The 20,220-nt window shown below is 39.5% G+C and overlaps 1 protein-coding gene across 3 annotated transcripts; it reads right to left on the bottom strand.

The window, feature by feature from the left end:
- Positions 1-491: 491 nt before the first annotated feature.
- NCF4 (neutrophil cytosolic factor 4) lies at positions 492-15,869 on the bottom strand. Of its 3 annotated transcripts, none has more exons than XM_082309202.1 (11): positions 15,823-15,869; positions 11,085-11,169; positions 8,774-8,927; positions 8,408-8,478; positions 7,482-7,609; positions 6,419-6,476; positions 4,727-4,825; positions 3,858-3,988; positions 3,703-3,768; positions 2,694-2,907; positions 492-530 (listed from the first exon to the last, which is right to left on the bottom strand). In XM_082309202.1, exons 3-11 carry the CDS (start codon positions 8,925-8,927, stop codon positions 513-515), a joined length of 939 nt encoding a protein of 312 aa, XP_082165328.1. In that variant the 5' UTR covers positions 11,085-11,169; positions 15,823-15,869; the 3' UTR covers positions 492-512. The 3 variants fall into 3 exon arrangements, with proteins under 3 accessions (XP_082165328.1, XP_082165326.1, XP_082165327.1); XM_082309200.1 differs by lacking the exon at positions 15,823-15,869 and adding an exon at positions 12,972-13,174; XM_082309201.1 differs by lacking the exons at positions 492-530; positions 15,823-15,869 and adding an exon at positions 12,972-13,174 and having other exon boundaries at positions 1,998-2,907.
- Between the last annotated feature and the right edge of the window lie 4,351 nt (positions 15,870-20,220).

Genomic DNA, 20,220 nt, shown 5'->3' with positions numbered 1-20,220 from the left:
CTCAGGGGTAAACTATGGGGGACTAAGACAATTCCCCAGATATGGAATATAACTGCCAGAGTCCATCTGTTCTGCTACTACACCTTCTCTAAATCCCTGTAGTACTGACCAAAACCATAGATAGCGCAGTTAGGATCTCACAAGAACTGCATCAATATACAAGGAAAAAAATGTATATCGTGAATAAGGGAAACGTGCAAAGCAAGAAGGAGAATATGAGAGTATATGAGGAACTTGTGTGTCATTGGGACTATAAGGAGGTGTGCATATAAAACCTGCAGACAAGGAGGGGAATACGTGACTTCGCTGGATGGGCAGAATTTACTTTGCATTACAGTATAAAGGCAGAAAGGAATTCTCCTGCTCTCATTTTCAGAGGCCAGTAAGTTTATGCATGTTCTTCCTCCACCCTTAGAAAAGAGGTTTCTTGTTTCCCAGCAGACATTTGCCCTCCTTTTCCTTCCTCACTCAAGCAGCTCCTCCATCTTCAAGCAGACTTGCTGAGTTGCTGGTTACATCACAGGATCTAGCTGTCAGTGAAAATCGTCAGATGTTATTTGCTCTGTTGAACTCCAGGAACAGGTAACAGGTAATCTTGCACACCAGAAGCTTTGCAGGCTATGCATGACAACTAGGTTTCAAACTTACAATGCATTCTTTTACGTGTCACAAGGTGTAAAATTACTAACATTATCATTGTATATTGCTTCATGTCCTTCCTAAACTGCATTGCTACAATGCCTTTGAAGTGGGAAGTTACATTTTGTAACATTTTAGTAAAATAATGTCAACTAAAACCTTCCATCGTTGGACAAAAGGAAGACATAATCTGTGTCTCTTCTGAATATATGTTATGTACCTCTGAAATTTAATATGCATGGAATCTTCAGGTGGAACCTTTGTACCTGGAAAGCAGATATGGCCTCTAGCGCATCTTGCAACTCTTTGGAAAGTGCATTTTCTTATACAAGTCTGTACAGGATTGGTATACTGCTAGAACTATGCACTTAATAATTAACTGTCAAGTAAGAAATTATTTATGGATCCTAATATAGCAAACGATATGCTTATCATCTAAAAACAAACTCTTTCCTTTATTTCCAATACACTTATATGCATAAATGCACAGCTACGGATAATAGAATATTAAAGTTTATATATATAAATAAGTTTATGTATATACACCAGAAAGAAAAAAAGAAACAAGTTTAAAGGGTAAGTCACCTTAAATACTTTTGTTGTTGTTGAAGATCTTGTTACCTGATAGCATTACAGGTAACATCTAAGAAAAAGAGAATACATTATTTTGCCAGTTTTGGGAGGGGCAGGTTAGCTATTCATGCATCGTTAGTTAACTGTTTCTTAGCACCTTCAGATACTTGTTAGTTTTCCCTTTTGTCTGTACAAATTTTAGCAGCAGATTGATTGACAAAGATTTTTTTAAATGAGAAATTGTAGCTTAATGCCACAGAAACTAACAGTTGAATCCAGAGCATGGTGTTTGAAAACTCTTTTAACTTCTTATTTTTCACTTTTATTTTTTATTATATTTATGCTTGGTGGTATCTTTTTAACACCATGACTGCATGGTGTTTTTAAAATACAGTATTTTAGGTATCAAACAATTTATGTAAAACATACATAACTTGTAATTCTTACAAGCAGCAGTAAATTTGTTCAAGAAGAAAATATTTTAATTGTATGATCATTAAAGAAATTATTGCCAGGTATTTTTTTTTTCAGTAATGAACTCCTCCTTAAGGAAAGCTGAATATGTAATGTTCAAACTCTTCTCAAAATTATCTTGCTTTCAAGAAAAAAAAAAGGGAGCATAATGATTTCATCCCCCAAAAAAACCTTTTGAATAGAAACTGATAAAATAAACTCATATGTAACTTTATTTGTTGAAGAATCTGATACAGTAATTTGTTGTTAGTTCTACTTTGCAATGAGGTGTCAGAAAGCAGAAGACAGACAGAGAAGAAATTGCTATTTGAATAGGCATCACACAAATTTTCCCAGAATGTGGAAATAAGTAGTCTGTACAATTACAAAAAGGTCTACAAGGAACACCACAGGTGTACTAGGTTTGATTCACAGAATTCAAAATATTGGTCAGTGGAAAGAATAAAGCAAAGGTGGGCTGCAATTTCTTCACTGAAATACGAAAAAGTTTTCTTGATGCTTCCAGAAAAAACTCTGAATGCCCAGTTAGACTCTCACATGACAGAAATAATTACACATTCATAAGCACTGGCACACAGACCTTCATATCAGCAAATGAAGAGAAAATTATGGCAGTCCAGAAAAAAAGCTTATGAAGATATTCTGGACAAATAATGAGCTCTGGAAGTGAGAATAGAGATTAGAGCAGGTCTTGGGGCTCAGGACACTAAACCTCTCCTGCAGGCTACCACTAACTTGCTTTGTGAATATGGCCAGTGATTTTATTTCTCTGTTCCTCACTTTCTCTCGTCTCTATGTAGATATCTCTATTACAGAGGAGTGCTAAAAAGCTGAAGAAGCTAACTAAGTACAGATTTTACATTGAAAGGTAATGTATTACTAAAAATTACTCTTTTCAAGCTCACTTCAAAGGCTTGTTAAACGAAACTGTCTGCAGAGAGGGATTAAGGAAGGACTATATAGCTACCTACTGGAACATCTCTATATAGCACTTATGTTGCTCTTACTGTTTGAGTAGCACCTGTTCCTGGACTAGTGTTATAGACACCCAAGTCATCTTTGTGAGTGATGTGCAACTTCCAAGGGAAGAAATGCTCCTCAGGCGGCCTTCTTCTGCTCTGAGACACCATGAGTTCAACATCTTGATCAGAGAGCAACCGGATCAGATCACCATCAAGGTCCCGGTAATTCAAAACGATGTCATCTTGGTCAAACTCCCGCCTGGTAGAAAAGAAATGGATTGATCCCCAGAAATCAAGGAATGCCTGGGAGGTGTTGCACGATGAACAAAATACTGGCAATCTAATTCATTCTGCCAAAAGCCACACAAAGCCTTGGGTGTCTTGGCATTCTTGATACAGATAATACTAGAAATCATACAGCCATATTCATGCTGTGTTGTGTTTAAGCTAAGAAATCTGTCAGAACCAAGAACCATTTCCAGTAACAGCACATGCATGGCACAATTAGTCTGTGAGTTTGATAAAATTCACACACATAAAAGCTGACTGTAGTTACTACCCACTTCTGCCTACTTATGGTTGCTTTTTTTGAGGGGAGGGCAGGTTAAGGAATGGAAGAATATTAACACAGGTGTTCTATTACTAATATTTGATGTTGTAATGTTTTGGTGTTCAACACTAGATTAATCTAGTTTAACACTAGTTTAACAGATGTTAGAAGGTGGTGTCCTGCATCCTGAAGGAGTATATTAGACAAAAGATCCTTGTATGGGAGTATGGCTCTGATCTTAGAACAAGAAATGGAAACTTCTACTTAGCATAATTGAGTTAGAAGTGTGTGCCATTCCATACTTACTGACAGTCCCAAGGCAGACTAGTGTCTGCACAGATGGCCCTGGGCCAAGTCAAAGTACAACTTCTTCAGGACACTGGAAAAGTACTTCACACCCAAAACATGGTGATGACCAAGTAGAACGTGGAAAATTTATGACTGGAAGGAACTTGACAAATGTTTAAATTATATTAAACATACAACTAACTGCTTGCATTGTACCTCATCAGTTCCATGAGATCTTTGAATGATGGGATGCTGCTCAGATCCTCTTCCACTGAGATATCCCTGAAACAAGAACAAATTTAATCATTACATATTGTGAAAAGAGAATTGTTGGCGTTTCTTCAGCAGTAAACTGGAAGACTTCTTATTACCTGATAGTGCTCACAGTCTCGTCATGATAATAACAGCGAACTTTATTAACTGTGTCTTCCTGCTGTGGTAAATCTTTTATGATCTTCACAAAAGCACATGGGAAAATCCCTGTGGCATCATCAGCTGTTCCCTGGAATGATAGGAAGTGTTAGAATGAAGAAAACCATGCCATTTTGGCCACATACAATAAGTTCTGGAATTCAGTTAATTTCCACAGAAACAACAGTAAGATTTTTTTCTACTATAATCAAGAAAAGAAAGGCTATGTAAGTGACCTGATGGCATCCCTACAAAAAGATTATGCAATTGCATAGTCAAATAGAAGGTGGGGGAGTGAAACAGTGTATAAAAATGAGTCAGATGGTTAACAAGGAAGGCTGTGGTGTTTGAGCAAGCAGAGATATCATATCAGCAAATACACAGTATGTTCTTCTCATTCTTTTTCAGAACACTGCTGCATTGCCCAAGTTCTCTCTAATCAGGCTGACGTGTGCTGTGGTATGAAGCATGAAGTATATAGCAACTCACCCCGAGGCAAGAAACCAATTAATTGCTGAAATGGAGTTTCCATCTCCTTTCTGTGGCCTTTTTGTGTTCTAATCACTTCCAAAGAATTTAAAAACATTCCAGCAGAAGCAAATGCAAATGAAAACTGAAGTCTAGAGGGCAGAAAATTTGTAAGCTAAAAACCATCAAGGAAGGAAACTATTTCAAATTTGGAGTCAAGGATTTATTCTTGACAGTAAGACCTGATTATGATACAGTTTCTCCTTGAAAGGAGGAGACAAGTCCCAGGGACTAGGAGAGCCCTTTCTACTCATATATTTCAAGGTATGCTAATAATTCAGTACTGCTATTGCAGTCTTACCTCCAACCAGTCTTTGTTTACTCTGCTGAGTAGATAGATCAAGTCTCCCTTCTTGAAACTGAGTTCCAGTTTATTGGTTCCAGAAAAATCAAACAGTGCCTATGGAAAGTAATAACACTGAAATTATTAATTCACAGAATTACAAAAGTAAATCTTTCTTTCTGTTCTGTTCTTGGGGTGAGAGCATACAGCAGCATGATAATATGCATTTTGTCATCACAGATGTATTTCTGGAGTAAGGTCATACATATGACGATAGTCTGCAGTTCTCACAATTTCTTCTCCTACTCAGCACACACAAAAATACTTTGAAGTAAGTAGTGAAAGCACTAGGATAATCACAGCTCTGAGAGGGCTACATGCTAGGATTCTTAAAGTGGCAGGACACTGAGCACCAGAAAAATAAATATAAAGAAAGAAGTTGAAAACATTTAAGAGCAAGTAAGTCAACAGAGCTGACAATTGACAACTTGAAAACTTGAAATCCTGAGAATTGAAAAAATATATATTATTTCTGGTTGCAGTTTTACAGCTTTCAGATTTGCTGCAAAATATCACAAAGAGCCTTTAAAAATTGCAGAAGTGTTGTGTCCTAATTTAAGGTTAACGAACTGTTGTTTTTACATCCAGTTTTCAGGCCTGTATGCTGAATTGAGAGATTTGGGGAAGTCTGGGAAATTGACATGTAGTTCAAATGGAACTTAGATGCCCCCTTCAGGGCGGGGAAAAAAAAGGAGGTCAGTAGATGCTACCACCCTAAGAAACTGTTCTTGAATAATTAAAGTGGCCAAGTTATCAAAAATGCACATCTCCCCCACTCTCCTTAGAGAACATGGTAGCCATTTAAATGCTCTCAGAGAAGCAAAAATGAAAAGGTATTCTTTATTCTGTGTTGGGATGGTTCTTTTGGTCTTGTTAATGCCAGGACTTCTCCTAATAAAAAAAAGACAATGGCTACTGTTGTGCTAGTATTTCATATGTCTACTTAATAGCTCTTTCAAAAGCCTTTCTTCATCTATTGGAAAGTTTTGGTAGGTATATTCAAAATTAATAAATTAATAGATAAAAGCCAAGAGATATGACTGATCCAAGACCTGCTATACTCAGTATTAAAAACAAAAAAAACAAACCTCAAAACACTTCCATGTTTTTTTTAATCTTACATGGCAAAGTCACATGTTCCAGGAAGAAGACCATGCTCAGACAAGTACTGGTTACAAAGCAGTTCCATGTTCTTAATACCAAGACAATACACAGCCAAGTACAGTATAGGCACTTTTCAGTAGAACACTTATGTTACAAAAAATACTAAGATGCCTCACCTGCAAAGCTTTTAAACATATGCTGAAGTCAATGAGACTGAAGCTTGTGCTTGTTTTAAATTTAATTTATGGGTATCACTACGTAAATGTGGACCATTTGGCAGTAAGCAAGCTGTACATGTCTCTCAATTTTGAACCTCCTGTCATTCTGACTTCACAATGGGCCTTCTTGTTACTCAAGGAGGAACAGAACACTTCTTTCCATCCTTTGTTTCATTCCCCGTTGTTAAAATCAATTGCTTTCCTGTGTTTATTTCACTTTCCCTTCTTTCCCCAATCTCTAATTGGAAAAGGCAACTTGATTGATGAGATAGTAAAGTAAAGCAGAGTTTAATCTCCTATCCTATGACAGATTGTGCAGAGTACTCACCTCAGCCCGTGGAGCTGCCGTGCGGTCAAAAATAGGCACTTGAGGTGAAATGCTTTTACTGCAAAGAAAGGAGACAACAGGGAGGTAAATATGTCTTTCTAGTCATCAAAAATACTACACGATCAGTAGTACAGTGTCTGCATTTTCATTATTTAAGAGGCAGGCAAGCCATAGATCACTGGAGAAACTGCATGAGAATCTGTGTGCAGCATGGAAACAAATAAATATGGATGCAACAACACTGCCCTAGTTATCTCAGTTTCAGTGCAGAGCAGCAGCAATCTGATGATGTCTGCTGATGAGAACAGATGGAATTTTCAATACAGTCAGTATCCTGGACCTCTCTTCCACAGCATGGCTCAGCCCCCCTACTCTGCCTTCTGGGCATCCCTGTTTCTAGCATTTATGGCATTCAGTTCAAACTCTGCTATCATACACACATCCAGGAATGCATACACACATGCAGTTTTTGCACTGTTTGAGGTAAGTGAAAAGGAAGTGGGTCCATCTTTCCTATGTTGAAAGGAGAATTAATTTGTCTGAAGGGTAATGAAGTAGGATGTCTACTTAGCAGTTCTCCAAAGGGGTGTCAATGTTGCTATGTAGGACAGGCCCCTGTTTAGACAGAGGACAAGAACAAATTAAGTATTCAGTTTCATTTAGTGTCTGAACCAGATCTCACTGAATTCAGTGCCAAAACTCACATTGACTTCAGTGATCCAAGCCTCTGTCCTTAAGCTTGGCCTGTATATTCTGCACATTATAATAGATATTACCATTAAGGAATTATCAGCAGATAGAGCTGAGCAGCATTTTTTAAAAAGCAAGCTATACTCTCATTTTGGAATTTTCTTTTAATGCAAGTACCATATCCACTTTAAAAATTTGAGATTACTGAAAACAAGAAATACCCTGTGTTCACTCTACCACAAAGATCCTCATATTAGGACTTCATGGATTCACTTTGGCAACACAGTGGTGATCCTCATCTCTCTCTCCCCACCCCAAACTGGACAGCATCGCTTACATCAAGCAATTCTGAAAAAACATGTCAATCACTTACACTCGGCGTGTCCGTGGGCGAAGCCGTCTCAGTCTGTGAGGCACCTGTTCACTATCAAAGGTTGAGTGGTAGAAGAACAGCCGTACCTCTTCATCCATCAACACCCAAACGGGAAGGCAGAGTAGGTTCTGTGCCAAAAGCAAGTAGGAAGCAGAGTGTAACAGTGGGAGAGACCAATTCTCTATTTATTTACACGTAACAAATATGCCTCTCTGACCTACAGGATCATGAAGGATATTCATTACTGCCAGAAATTTCCCTTCTCTCCCTTCTCACTCAGCAGGACACAGCTGAACAGCTGACAGTTTCTCGTGTTTACTCCTGGAGTTGGCCAATGTATTGCTTCACTCTTTTTGTGCCTGATTTACTGCAGAAATAGTAAATTGTTCTTTGTGTTTCCCCTCAGAACATGAATGACTGTGGAAAGAAGACAATCTTAAGTACTGGAAGTCTTGGCCAGTGCTTCAGACTTTTACTGATTTAAAGTCAGGTCTTCAGTTAACCTGCACGCAAAGAACTTCTCTCCTTGATGTTATTGGCTGTGCCTTCACTGTAGACCAGGCACACCCAGAAGCCCGCCCCTCTCTCCTAGTCCCTTAGGTGGCCATACCAACTCCATATTGACACAACAGCTGGAGATTCACCATTTCCTCATACATCTTGGGGTTTTTTTTTTGTAAGGATATCTACCTATATATGAAGGCAGGGTGTGAGCCTTTGTGAACTGTGTACTGCAGCAGATCCTACAGTCTGAACAATCCAGGGAACAGGACTGCAGGTTGTCCCACAGTGTGGACACTGTGTCTTCAGGAAAAACAATACAGAGAGAAGCAGATACCTAGAACTACAACAGCTCTCTTAGCTGATTTCAAGGCATACGTATCTGCAGTGCTCAGTGCAATCTCTACCTTAAAATTAAGTTTTACCTTCATGTAGACATTTAGGATAGGAATCCTGTTCTCAGCAATTTCCTTTTTGGCCCCAACATAAACTTTTCCTGGAAAATATAAAACCTGTGACAGTTATTGAAGAAAAAAAATGGAGGTGGTCAGAGAAATGAAGCAATCAAGAGAAAGTAGGATCTCCAAGAAAATATGTATTTTCTAAAGGATTTTAGGTTTCTAAATGAACTTTACCACAAGTGGAGGGACTGCCAAGGGAACTTGACTTCTCCAGCATCCACAGCTGGGAACTAGTTGGCACAACTACTTCCCTACAATGCACCCCTCTTTAGGACAGCCTGGGGCTGAGAAATCTGCTAATCATGCACAGATTTGGTACTGACAGCTTACCTGGCAATATGGGGAGTGTGCAGGTAAAAGGGCTATTTTTGCTTTCTGCCCCATATCTCTCCTCTAGTTTGGTGTGCAGGGCATAGAACTGACGATAGCGTCGGAAAATCAGGTATCTGCCACCACCTTTAAGCTTTACTTCAATGACAAACATCTGAAACAGAGAAGGGGGATTCAGGCTGATGTTCATACTTATAAATACTTACCAAATGAAAGTGAGGTATACAATAGGAACATAAGATCAGTGCTCCGCTAGTGGGAATATTGCCTTAGAATCATAGAATCATTAAGGTTGGAAGATCATCGAGTCCAACCGTTAACCTATCACTGCCAAGTCCACCACTAAACCATGTCCTCAAGCACCACCTCTACCCATCTTTTAAATACCTCCAGGAATGGAGACTCAACCACTTCCCTGGGCAGCCTGTTCCAGTGCCTGACTACCCTTTTGGTGAAGAAGTTTTTCCTAATATCCAACCTAAACTTCCCCTGGCGCAGCTTGAGGCCATTTCCTCTCGTCCTATCGCTTGTTACTTGGGAGAAGAGACTGACCCCCACCTCACCACAACCTCCTTTCAGGCACTTGTAGAGAGCCATAAGGTCTTCCCTCAGCCTCCTCCAGACTAAACAACCCCAGCTCCCTCAGCCGCTCCTCGTAAGGCTTGTGCTCTAGACCCTTCACCAGCTTCATTCCCCTTCTTTGGACACGGTCCAGCACCTCAATGTCTTTCTTGTAGTGAGGGGCCCAAAACTGAACACAGTATTCGAGGTGTGGCCTCACCAGTGCCAAGTACAGGGGCACTATCACCTCCCTGGTCCTGCTGGCCACACTATTCCTGATACAAACCAGGATGCCATTGGCCTTCTTGGCCACCTGGGCACACTGCTGGCTCATGTTCAGGCGGCTGTCAACGAACACCCCCAGGTCCTTTTCCGCCACGCAGCTCTCCAGCCACTCCTCCCCCAGCCTGTAGCGTTGCATGGGGTTGTTGTGACCCAAGTGCAGGACCCGGCACTGAGCCTTGTTCAATCTCATACAGTTGGCCTTGGCCCATCGATCCAGCCTGTCCAGATCCCTCTGTAGGGCCTTCCTACCCTCCAGCAGATCCACACTTCCACCCAACTTAGTGTCATCTGCAAACTTACTGAGGGTGCACTCAGTCCTTAGGGGCAGAGTAGAAAGCAAGCCTTCAGTTAAGCATCTGCAGATTCAAGTACTAGAAAATCATAAGTTAGCACCAGACAGTGTGGTGTATGTGTAGGTCCAGCTTTCCCATGGATCATGTCCCTGTGGCTGCTTGCAATTGCATAATCTTAAAAGGAAACCTGAAATGACTAGATGCTACTTTATGCTTACACACCTCCTCTCAGTGACAAAGCAAACATATTAGGGAGGTAAATACAAATATTTTATAGTAGGATGCTTTAGACATCTAAATCTATAAACAGACATTTACATGAATTTACTTTCAGAGTTGAAGGTATTCATACTTCTTTTAGACTTCAAAGTACACAATTTCAGAAATTATGGTTTGACCAAAGGTAAGGCCAGAAAAAAAAACTTAGTTGCCTTACTTCTAATGCACTCCTCCAACCACTATCTTATTTCTTATCTCTTGCCAAAAATTGCTTTGCTCTAAAGGAGACCACAATTTCCATGCACTGACCTCTGAGTCACATTGCAGCCAGGTCCTTCAGAAAACATAAAGACAGAGCAACCAAATATCACTATATTCCAGAATAAAACCTGCATACTGCAGTGGGAAGGTTTTATGAGCAATGTCTCCAGCAAAAGCAGCATACCCTGCAGAAGTCAGACTGAGCTGGTCTTATCCAAAACCCCTCTTCAGAAAATCTCATAATGCTTTTCCCTACTATTCCCTTCCTGTGTGCTCTTTCATGACTTATTAATATGCTATTTTCTGTGGAGATGGAAGCATCCTAACTTGTCAGTACCATACAATAATGAAGACAAGACCCTGCCCTTCTACCTTCTTTGAATTCCTTTCCCACTATCTTCACCAAAGGTACAGCACTCTAATAGGAAATAAATCAGAAATTAGGTAAGAATTTAGAAAAAAAACAATGTTAGAGGATACCTCTGTCACATTTCACCCAGACAATAAACTTTTAGACTAAATCTGTGATATAGACTAACCTCCATTCCAGCAAAAAGAAGCACTGAGAAGTTCTCTGCACGGAACTATTCATGCCAAAAAACAACTACACCAGATTAACTGCATTTTCCTTCCCACAACCAAACCAGTGACAGACGAGGGCATATAGACACAGGATAAATCTCCCTTCTTACATAATAATTAGTAAAGCCTTTTTTCTCTTCAATATCTGCGATGTTAGCTGAAACAGGTACATCATCTGGAAGCTGGTCAAAATCACTGTGAAGCAAGAACAAAAGATTTAGTTTACTTATACTGGCATTAGCCTTCCGAGGTCTGTGCCATACAGAACAAAGATAGCTAGGCAACATCACGTTAGCTAGTGTCAAAACGAAGAAGTTAGTTAGTTAGAAACCTGTGGTGTCATTCTCTTCCTCTGGATGTCTGATCTTGAGATGTCAAGTTTCTATAAGTTCAGCACAAGTCAGTGACCATTGTGAAGATCCATCAAACCTGAAAAACATCCCTATCATTCCTAGGCTTGCTAGAGTAGCAGGACTACAAAAGAAACACTTGAGCTGGTAAGCTTTTCCTGAGAAGTGTGATCAACTGTGGATGCATTCTTAATCCTTCCTCCAACATCTAGTAGACTTACAATAATAACTCTGCAGCAGTATCTCTTATTCTAAGGAGATCATTATATACCATCATTTATGCTGTTATTATTACTGCATTACTGTAGGGAATAGGAAACAGTTCTGAAAAAAGAGCTTGTTGTGTTAGGTGCTGTAGAAACTGACAGCACAAAGCTAATTCCTAAAAACCTTACTCTCTATGTGTAAGATGCATACAATGTACCTTATACAGATAAGATAAGAAACAACAGAAGGATAAGCACAAACAGAAAAAGCAAATAAACAAAAACAGTATTGTTCTATATCATAACTAGTGGTGCCTGCACCAGCTGTCAAAATGCTGTCAAGTTTTCTTGTAAACATCAGAGCAAAGCAGACTCTTAAAGAGGCTTTGAAAAAAGAACGAGTAGCCTAGCAAATATTTACAGGGAGACCTCCCGGTTACAGCAGATAGATAACCTGAAGCAAGCACAAAGAAAGATACTTGTCTGAAAATGTCAAAAATGTGTGAAGGAACACATGATAGAGGGCAAGGTTAGAAAAAGCCTTGCAGATCTTAGAAAGTATTGGGTTTGAAGCAAGAGAGAAGGAAGGATCCCTGCAGGAACACCTAAAGAGCAGCCATATGACCACACTCTCCTGTTTCTTGTCTATATTGTCCACACAATAAAACAGCATGGATTGGCAGGTGCTTTTTCCTCAGGGACTTTCTCCTTGGTACAACATCTTTGACAAACAGAAGACAAATTCACCTTTGCTTCAATCTTACAACTGAATGTTGTTAGAATGGTATTTATATTAACACTTAAGTAAAAAGGATCAAGAATGAGGAAAAAAGGCTAACAAATGAGGTAGAGAGAAAGAGAAACTTTAAAAAGGATCATCTAAGAAATGCCAAGCTGATGTAATGTTAAATATTCTGATAATACAAAAACAGTGGCAGTTAGCTCAGTTTATCCCACTGGAAGAATATCCCAAACAGAGGCTTCCACAATGCGTATCCCATCTGGAAGGCTGAAGTAATGATGCAAAGTCTTGCAATAGCTTGCTGTACGAGGAGAATGACACGAATCAGCACCACCCACAACACCATAAATACTACCACTTAGTGTGAAGAGGGATGTGGTTATGGAGATCAAGAGATGTAATTAGTCATATCACAAACACTCATATCACAAACCCCAGTAAAAGGGAAACTGCAGCTATAAAGAGGACAATGACCCACTATTGTCCTAGGTGGTGAATATTTCCCATGAAAAGAAGAAAGAAAGTCCACTAAGTAATGGTCTGCTCCACACTGAGCAGCCTTTGAGCAGTAGTTTGGAAGCTACAGTAACAAGAAGCCTTTTAGAATCAACAAAGGAGCTTGCATCCAAATTAGATGAACAGATCGTAACAGTTACATGGAGGCTTGTGGGGAGGCGGAAGGAGGGAGAGACACATTACCTCTTTTCTCGCAGCTGTCGGGGAAGAGACATGGTTTTCAGCTTCTTAAATCCAGATGGCTAAGCTCTATTCCTCCACTTCTTGGGCAGTTCCTGGTTGAATACAGTCAAAGCAGTTCTCCCTGCATGAATCAAGACTCCTTTGCAAGGCCTCAGAGATCTTTTTTTTTAATGTTTTGGTGTCAGACGATTTCTTCTGTACCTCCCCACCCCCCTGAGATTGAGGAAGTACTAGAGAAAAAACAGTCATAAAGAAAGACTGTTCTGTGATGTCTGTCATGTATCGAAACTGCCACAGTTGAGAAACTAAAAGCCCAACAAAAAGCAGAAACTATGAGCCACATATTCCATTGTCCACCTCTTCACCGAAACATCTGCCTCTGTGAAAAGCCAGTATGAGTGGGCTCAACAAATAATGTTTTGCCCCAGCTAAAATGTCCCCATATACACCTCTACACTAATGTTTGTAAAATAGGATGAATACTTCTGATCCCTTCTTGAGGCTCTGTGCTTCCTGAGAATCTTCCTTTCCACGGACCAAGAGCCAGGAGGTGGAGCTAAAGAATAAATTTTCAAGTGGGAGCAGAAAGTATGGTCAGGAAATTCAACCTTGTCAAACATATGGGTACCAGGGTATCAGGCACAGGAGATTAGGAAATGAGCCTTGAAGGATGGATCAGTGTAAGATGTGAGTCCTTGAAAGAGCAAAGATCTCTTCAGCTTCATGTACTCAAAACAATCCACATTTGCCACCTACAAAGACGGGGTAATGGCTCACCCAAAGAGAATCCTGACTGCCCTGCCTTGTACACAAAGGGTGGCGATATAGCATTTGTATAACATCAGTTGATGATCTTTCAAGAAGAAAATAAAAGGAAGAAAGTGACAAGGAAACCATCATTTCCTAACACCGCGGATAAGTTGCAGCATAGCTTATCTGCCTTAGTCAAAAGCCGTCATGTGTAGCATCTTTGCCTCCCCATTTCAGTCTTTGACTCTTCCATTTTCATGTTCAATACATATTTGGTTCCTTCTCCTCCTTCTGCTGTCAAGCACAAAAATTCTCATCTGAATGGAGCAAAAGGCAACCAGCATCTTTCAAAATAAATCTCTATTTACAACTGTAATCATCAGCCTTGAGAGTACACTGCATTTCACTGCATTTTAATGAAATAAATTCTTCACCCATCTCTTTCCTGTGGAAAACTGATGGCACTGTTATAGAATTTGAGTGGGGATATAGTGTCTCTTGATCAGAAGGGACTAGGAGACGCCAGAAAACTCTAAACTGTATTTTCTGAGTGATCTGCTACTCTGTGCTGCCCACACAGATTTAGCAGAGTAATTTTAAGTAGTGATTTTGGATATAAGTATTTCTGCAGACCTTCACACTCTGCTGTGTATTCCATTTTCTTGATTAGGCCTGCTAAATGTGCAGTCCTCATGTAACCTGAAGTCAGGCTCATTATTCTCTTTCCTTTGCCTTGAATGAGAGAGACAATAATCAAGCTTTCTAACTGCAATCCTCTTGCTTTCTCCTGACATTCAGAAGGAAATAGGAGCAGACCACCTTCTCCAGAACTCTTAATCACAAGATCAATATATATGAACCTGTGAAAATTCAAATGCAAAAAGATTGTGGAAAGCACAAGAACTGTGCAAACTGTAATAGAAGAGAAAGGCTGGAGGGGTGCTTTTAAGGTAACTGTTTATATTTCGTTCATACCATAGTTTTGACAAGAAAATCATAAAAAGGATATTCTAATCTTTTCAAATCTCTTGGAAGATAACCTAGATACAATGCAGGCACATCTTTTAAGAGACAGAGGATATGACAATGCAAAAATACTTGCTCATTGTTTACCTGGTGACATGGCTTTTCAAGAACAACTTGACAGACAACCTCACAGACAAATTGTCTATGCAACTGCTTTGCTGTAAGCTGAGTAAAACAAATTGAGAGCAGCCTCTCACTTCCACTACTCTCTACTGAGATTATAGCCAGTAATAATAGTAATCTGACAGAATAATGTTAAACCTTCTCAGAAAGTTTCTGATTCTGCAGTATTTTCTCGTTCTGAACTAAACCAAAACCAAGATCTTCTTTTCTGATGAAAAGGCAGATTCCTACCTCAGAAGAGTCGATAGCTGATTGGTTCGAGAGCTCCCCAAGGCTGTGAGAAATTAAGATTTGAAACACTGCTTTGCCGTGTTCTTCTGTGCCAAATCAGTTCCTCAACTATCAAGTGTTTTCTCTCAGTTTCTACTATTGTGCTACTATAGTAGAAACAGCAATTTCTGCTATTTGGGCTGAGGAAATGGGCTGGGTCTAGTCAAACCCACATTCTCTCTCTACTCAAATAATTACTTTATTATTGATGAATGAAATAAATGTCCATTACAAAATTGATACCATAACAGCAGTACCCATGTCAAGAGATATGTGTGCACTAGGAAAATATGCAATTTCATCAGCGGACATGGTCAGCTCTCAGTTTTGAGAAAACCCACCCATGCACCATGGGCAGCATGTTCATTATGGCACTATGCACCGACCTTTATCCATGTGCAAGAGAAAGCAGACATCCAGGTGCAAGAAACACTAATTAATTAATTAATTAATTAATTAAAGGAGACTACTAAGGAAATCCTCAGATGACTGAATCGTGACTGTATGCTGACACCATTGCATAGCTTGTCACAGTTCAGCACCTACTATATTATTTTGGCCGTGTATGCCTGTGAGTTGTGAAACTGAGGCCTAAAGATATATGAACCACTAATAAAAGGTAAATCAAAGGAACATAGCAAAAATACTCAGCTGAATGAATTCTGATGACAGCAGTACATACCATGTCTGCCAGGGCAGTAGCTACTGTATCATTTTGGCTGTGCATGTCTGTACGCTCCAGAATAATGGCTTCTCTCTGATGCACCTGATGTTAGAAAAGTGCTGCATAGTTATCTTCAATCACCAGCCATACAACAAATTTTTTAAGTGACAGAATAAAGTGAACAAGAATAATATTCTTAAAAGATCTCTGGTCTCATCACAGATGAATCTGTAAAGGAAGCAACATTTTAACAGTCACTGCAAGGAAACTGAACATCAAATAGAAACACATACAGCAGAGTTGGCTTGCAAGATACTTTCATTCAACCTATTGTTTTCAAAGGACATGTGGAATATTTGCTTCTGTAGCATACACATCATTAGCAGTTGAGTGCCTTTTGTGGTTGCTTGAGACTGGGCTGCAACTGATAACACTGATTTGGGAAAAGTGATTTGGGGCTACATTCCATTTTCCATTCATATTACATATTTTTACAGATTTTGTTTTTATGGTTACCATCAGCTTTACAGAAGGCTTTAATACACTTTTACAACATTTATTTTCAAATACAGTCATGTTTAAACTCCTTATAATTATTATAATAGCACATGAATAATGAATTACGGCTCTGCAAAATTTTTTGAAAGTCACACAAGATAAGCTACTCCTGTCTGCCCTGTAATCTTCAGTGCTCTTTTGCAGGCAGTGCTACAAAATCCTTAGAAGGCAGCTGGTCCAATGGTAAGTAAGAAGACTCTCTTTCTTCGATATATGCTTTCAGGACAGCTGAAAACAAACCCATACAAAAAGAAAAAAAGTTGTTGAAGTTGTCCTATCTTTCTGAACTTCTCGAAAAAAAACAAAGAGAAGATAAGTTGAGCTGATTGGTTTTATATTCTTCATTAGATAATGGCTCAATCCCTATTGGCTGAGTGCATGGATACTCTCCCTGTCACACATTGTTTTGGGAGGAAAAAAGGCACAGGAGTATAGATAAATAGAACTTTGGAAATTTCCTTTGATTTAAATCTGGACACAGTTTCCATGACTGCTTGTTTAGGGTGAAAAGTAACTAGTAGGCACTTGCAGAAAAGGGCTATGATCATGCCCTGCTAATATAAACACAACTAAACAATCTATCGTGAACGAAAGAAATTTAAAGGTCAGCATCTACCATTGCTCCTGACAGTGAATTTGATGGTGTCATTTCTAGAATAAATTACTCCTCAACATAGGAGGGCTGTACAGAACCAAATATTAAAGAAACAGAGGCCTTTTTTTTTAATGACATTTTTCTTGGAACGTCAAATAAATCCCATAACTGAATCTTGGCTTTTGCACCTCAATTGCTTGAGCAAAACAAGGAATAAGTATTGCAGGAAAAAATACCCCAAAAAGTGAGGTTTTTCTTTAGTCATTATCAGCTATTTTGGAAATATGCATTCAACAGTATCATTCTGGGTTTTGTTAGTTCATGATGCCATAGCCAGATCTCACCAGCAGTTCTTATGCAGAGCAATATCACAAGCAGTATTATGATCTTCCTCTCTGTGGAAAACAATTCTTCCTTTACAATAAACCTTTCTTTAAAAATCTTTTTAAAAGATACAGGATTTCTCTCTGATATAGTAGGATCACTTAAGATTGGAAGAGTTAGAGGAAGTCTTACCAGAACAGTAGTAACTTCTCCTTGATGAGCAATGGGGCTTTTTGTTCTTGCAGAGCTCAGATGGATATTGATGCCCAAGACTAGGCTAAGTGAGAAAAATGGAAGCTCAGAAACAGCAACGGAACATTTCTTCACCCCAATAGTATATCACTTCCAGAATAAAAGAGGCAAATAGGGAAGAAATAGGGCAGAGCTTGCCACTGTTACTGTGTATGACAGATGTGGGCTGGAGGTGGACCCGTATGCTCCAGTCAGCTACCAATGTCAAAATTTGGTAACTGGCTGTTGCAGGCAAAGAAGTAGGATAGCTCCGTTCAGAAACTCCTGAGAGAGCTATGCCTACAACCATTCCTCCAGAAGCTTAAAACCTACTTTTAAGTGCATAGCAGCAGTGACCCTTTGTGGCAGGAGAGTCTCTGTGTTTTAGTCTCCTAATCATCTTGAGAGTCAAAAATCTGTCAGACTTATTTCTACTCAAGAAAAAAAAAAAACGTGTTTCATGTGTTTCACAAATTCAAAAGACCTGTCAAAATTACTCAAAAAAAATTTTCACTGAACTTTCCCAAATCTCAAAATAGGGTTGGGATTTGCTAAAATTTGTGTGTTGCTGCATTCAAGCCATCCTATACTGTTCCTAATAGTTTAATTTCCCCATCCATTTGATGACATCCTGTGACCAAATTCCTTTTACTTAATGTAGAAACTTTAGATAAGTGCCTTTAGTTAAGTGGAAGTTCTCTGAACAGAGTCAGGCACCACTGGCCAGTTAATCAGACCTCAAGTGGGCCAACTCTCCCTCTGAAGGTTTTATCTGTCTCCTTGGAATATACATGAATTATAAAGTAACTATATTCCCAATTTTGTCACCTCAGGTTCCTAAAGTTAAGGAAATAAATCTGTGCCTTACTGTGGACCTAGTTATTACTGGTATAAAGGTACCTTCCCATTCGGGACTCAGCTATATTTGGATATGCACTTTTACACTGGTATAATTGTCTTTAACCTAGGGGAGTTGTACTACTTAAGCTACACTGATATAGTCAAAGAAGCACAATTTTCTGGTGCAGACATATCCAGTCTGCTCATTATAGAGTTTATGGCTCATTTTCTAATGGTTCGTAAATTGGGACAATATTCCCTAATAAAACTGGGGGGCAAGAGGGCTAGAGATTAGGATAGGCAGGCAAGTGGCAAATATAGAGGCAATAAGTATCAAGATCCTATAATTCTCAAAGTTCTGTTCTGTCAGTATTCCTCACAGCGTATACTGATAGCCTGTCTCACCTGCTGTGTCACCTACTGGTTGTTTATTTCTTCGGCCTTTATTCCTTGAAAGATAAACTTGTGGTATGAGCCCACCAATTACCGTACCAATAATCAGTCTGATCCCAAGCCAGCTGCCAGTCTCTCCATTTCAAGTGTGGAAGGCTGGAGTTTGTGTGTCCCATACCTCAATAGGCAGAAGTCTGCCTTGTTATGTGAAGCCGGGTTTAAATAAGAGACTTCTCAATCAATCAGCTGCATTCAATTCAGCCACTGGCTTGCTATGTGACTCCTTATGCCTCAGCTTTGTCATCTGTAAAATGGGACTGACAGTAATACTTTTCTCATAGGGGGAGAGTAAAGAGGAAAAATGCTCAACAGAGGTATAATTCTTTGGGAAAGTCAGGTGAAAAGTGAGAAACTACAACCATTATCCTTAGCAACCCACCTGCACTCAAAATCACCTACAGTTCAAATTGAAAACAACATAAAAATGTAGCTCTTTAAAAATGTGCCAGCAATGCTCTGATGCTAGGCCTTAGAACTGATTCCCAAACCCTCAGAAAAGAATGCAGTTGCTAAACTATCATCACGTGTGTTAAACAGCAGCAGCCAATGGGCCTGCCCTACTGTGGAAAAGAACAAGGAAGCGAAATGAATAACAGCTTTCTGTCTCAGAGCATTATCTAATGTGGTAATACATCATCCTGCTTGCAGATTGCTTCAATAATCTGAGCCAAACAAAGGTAATGGGGGACTTTGAAGTTGTGGTTTCAATAAATGAGTATATGGTGCTGGTATCAGCTTAGGAAATTCCCTGTCCTCGCATACTCTTGCTTTTTTCTGTCCCACAGGATGGCACATCTGAGGCTGTGCTGCAAAATACATCAGCTAACTAATCCAGCTGTAAAAACATTTCTTTAAGCCACAGATCAATTTGTCAACCCAGCTCACAGCACAGACATCAATATGGAGAACAAATGGGGAGGAATACATTAAACCAGCATTGCTGCCTGATAAATTTGTCTTATGAAAACACTCTGACAACACAGTGAATGTATATGTGTACATGTATATCCCCAAATAATTCAGGCAAGTGTTCATTTATGTCTCTCGGCAATCCATCTCCATGTACAGAGGCTAATGCAGCCTCTCTCACGCATATGCTTCAGGGCAATCTAACACTGGCGTGGCAAGGATTTAACTGTTTTTATGATGTAAGGAAGGAGCCAAAACACACCCTCAAACCATGACCTTTTCTGTAATAGTTTTTCTGAATGAGATAGCTGCTACTGAGATAGTATCTAAAGAATCCAGTCCTTGAATAGCTGCTTCTCTCTGCTTTAGTGCCTTTGCCAAGTTCGCCAGCACTTTAGTTTTCCAGATTTCACTACAGACAACTTGTATAAGCTGTTGCACAACCTGAATGTAGTGCCATTACAGTGGGTTTCTCAACAGGAATCAGACCACAGGAAGGTGGAAAG

The sequence above is a fragment of the Platalea leucorodia genome (genome assembly GCF_965183815.1).
Source record: "Platalea leucorodia genome assembly, chromosome: 4".
In the NCBI taxonomy this organism is placed as follows: domain Eukaryota; kingdom Metazoa; phylum Chordata; class Aves; order Pelecaniformes; family Threskiornithidae; genus Platalea; species Platalea leucorodia.
This window is presented reverse-complemented; position numbering and strand designations above follow the sequence as displayed.

Coding starts and splice junctions, on each gene's coding strand:
- NCF4 (XM_082309200.1), bottom strand. CDS start 13,003: ATGTCTCTTCCCCGACAGCTGCGAGAAAAGAG. Junction 7,610..8,407: donor TCCTAAATGTCTACATGAAG/GTAAAACTTAAT, acceptor CTTTTGGCACAG/AACCTACTCTGCCTTCCCGT. Junction 6,477..7,481: donor CGCCCACGGACACGCCGAGT/GTAAGTGATTGA, acceptor CTTTCTTTGCAG/TAAAAGCATTTCACCTCAAG.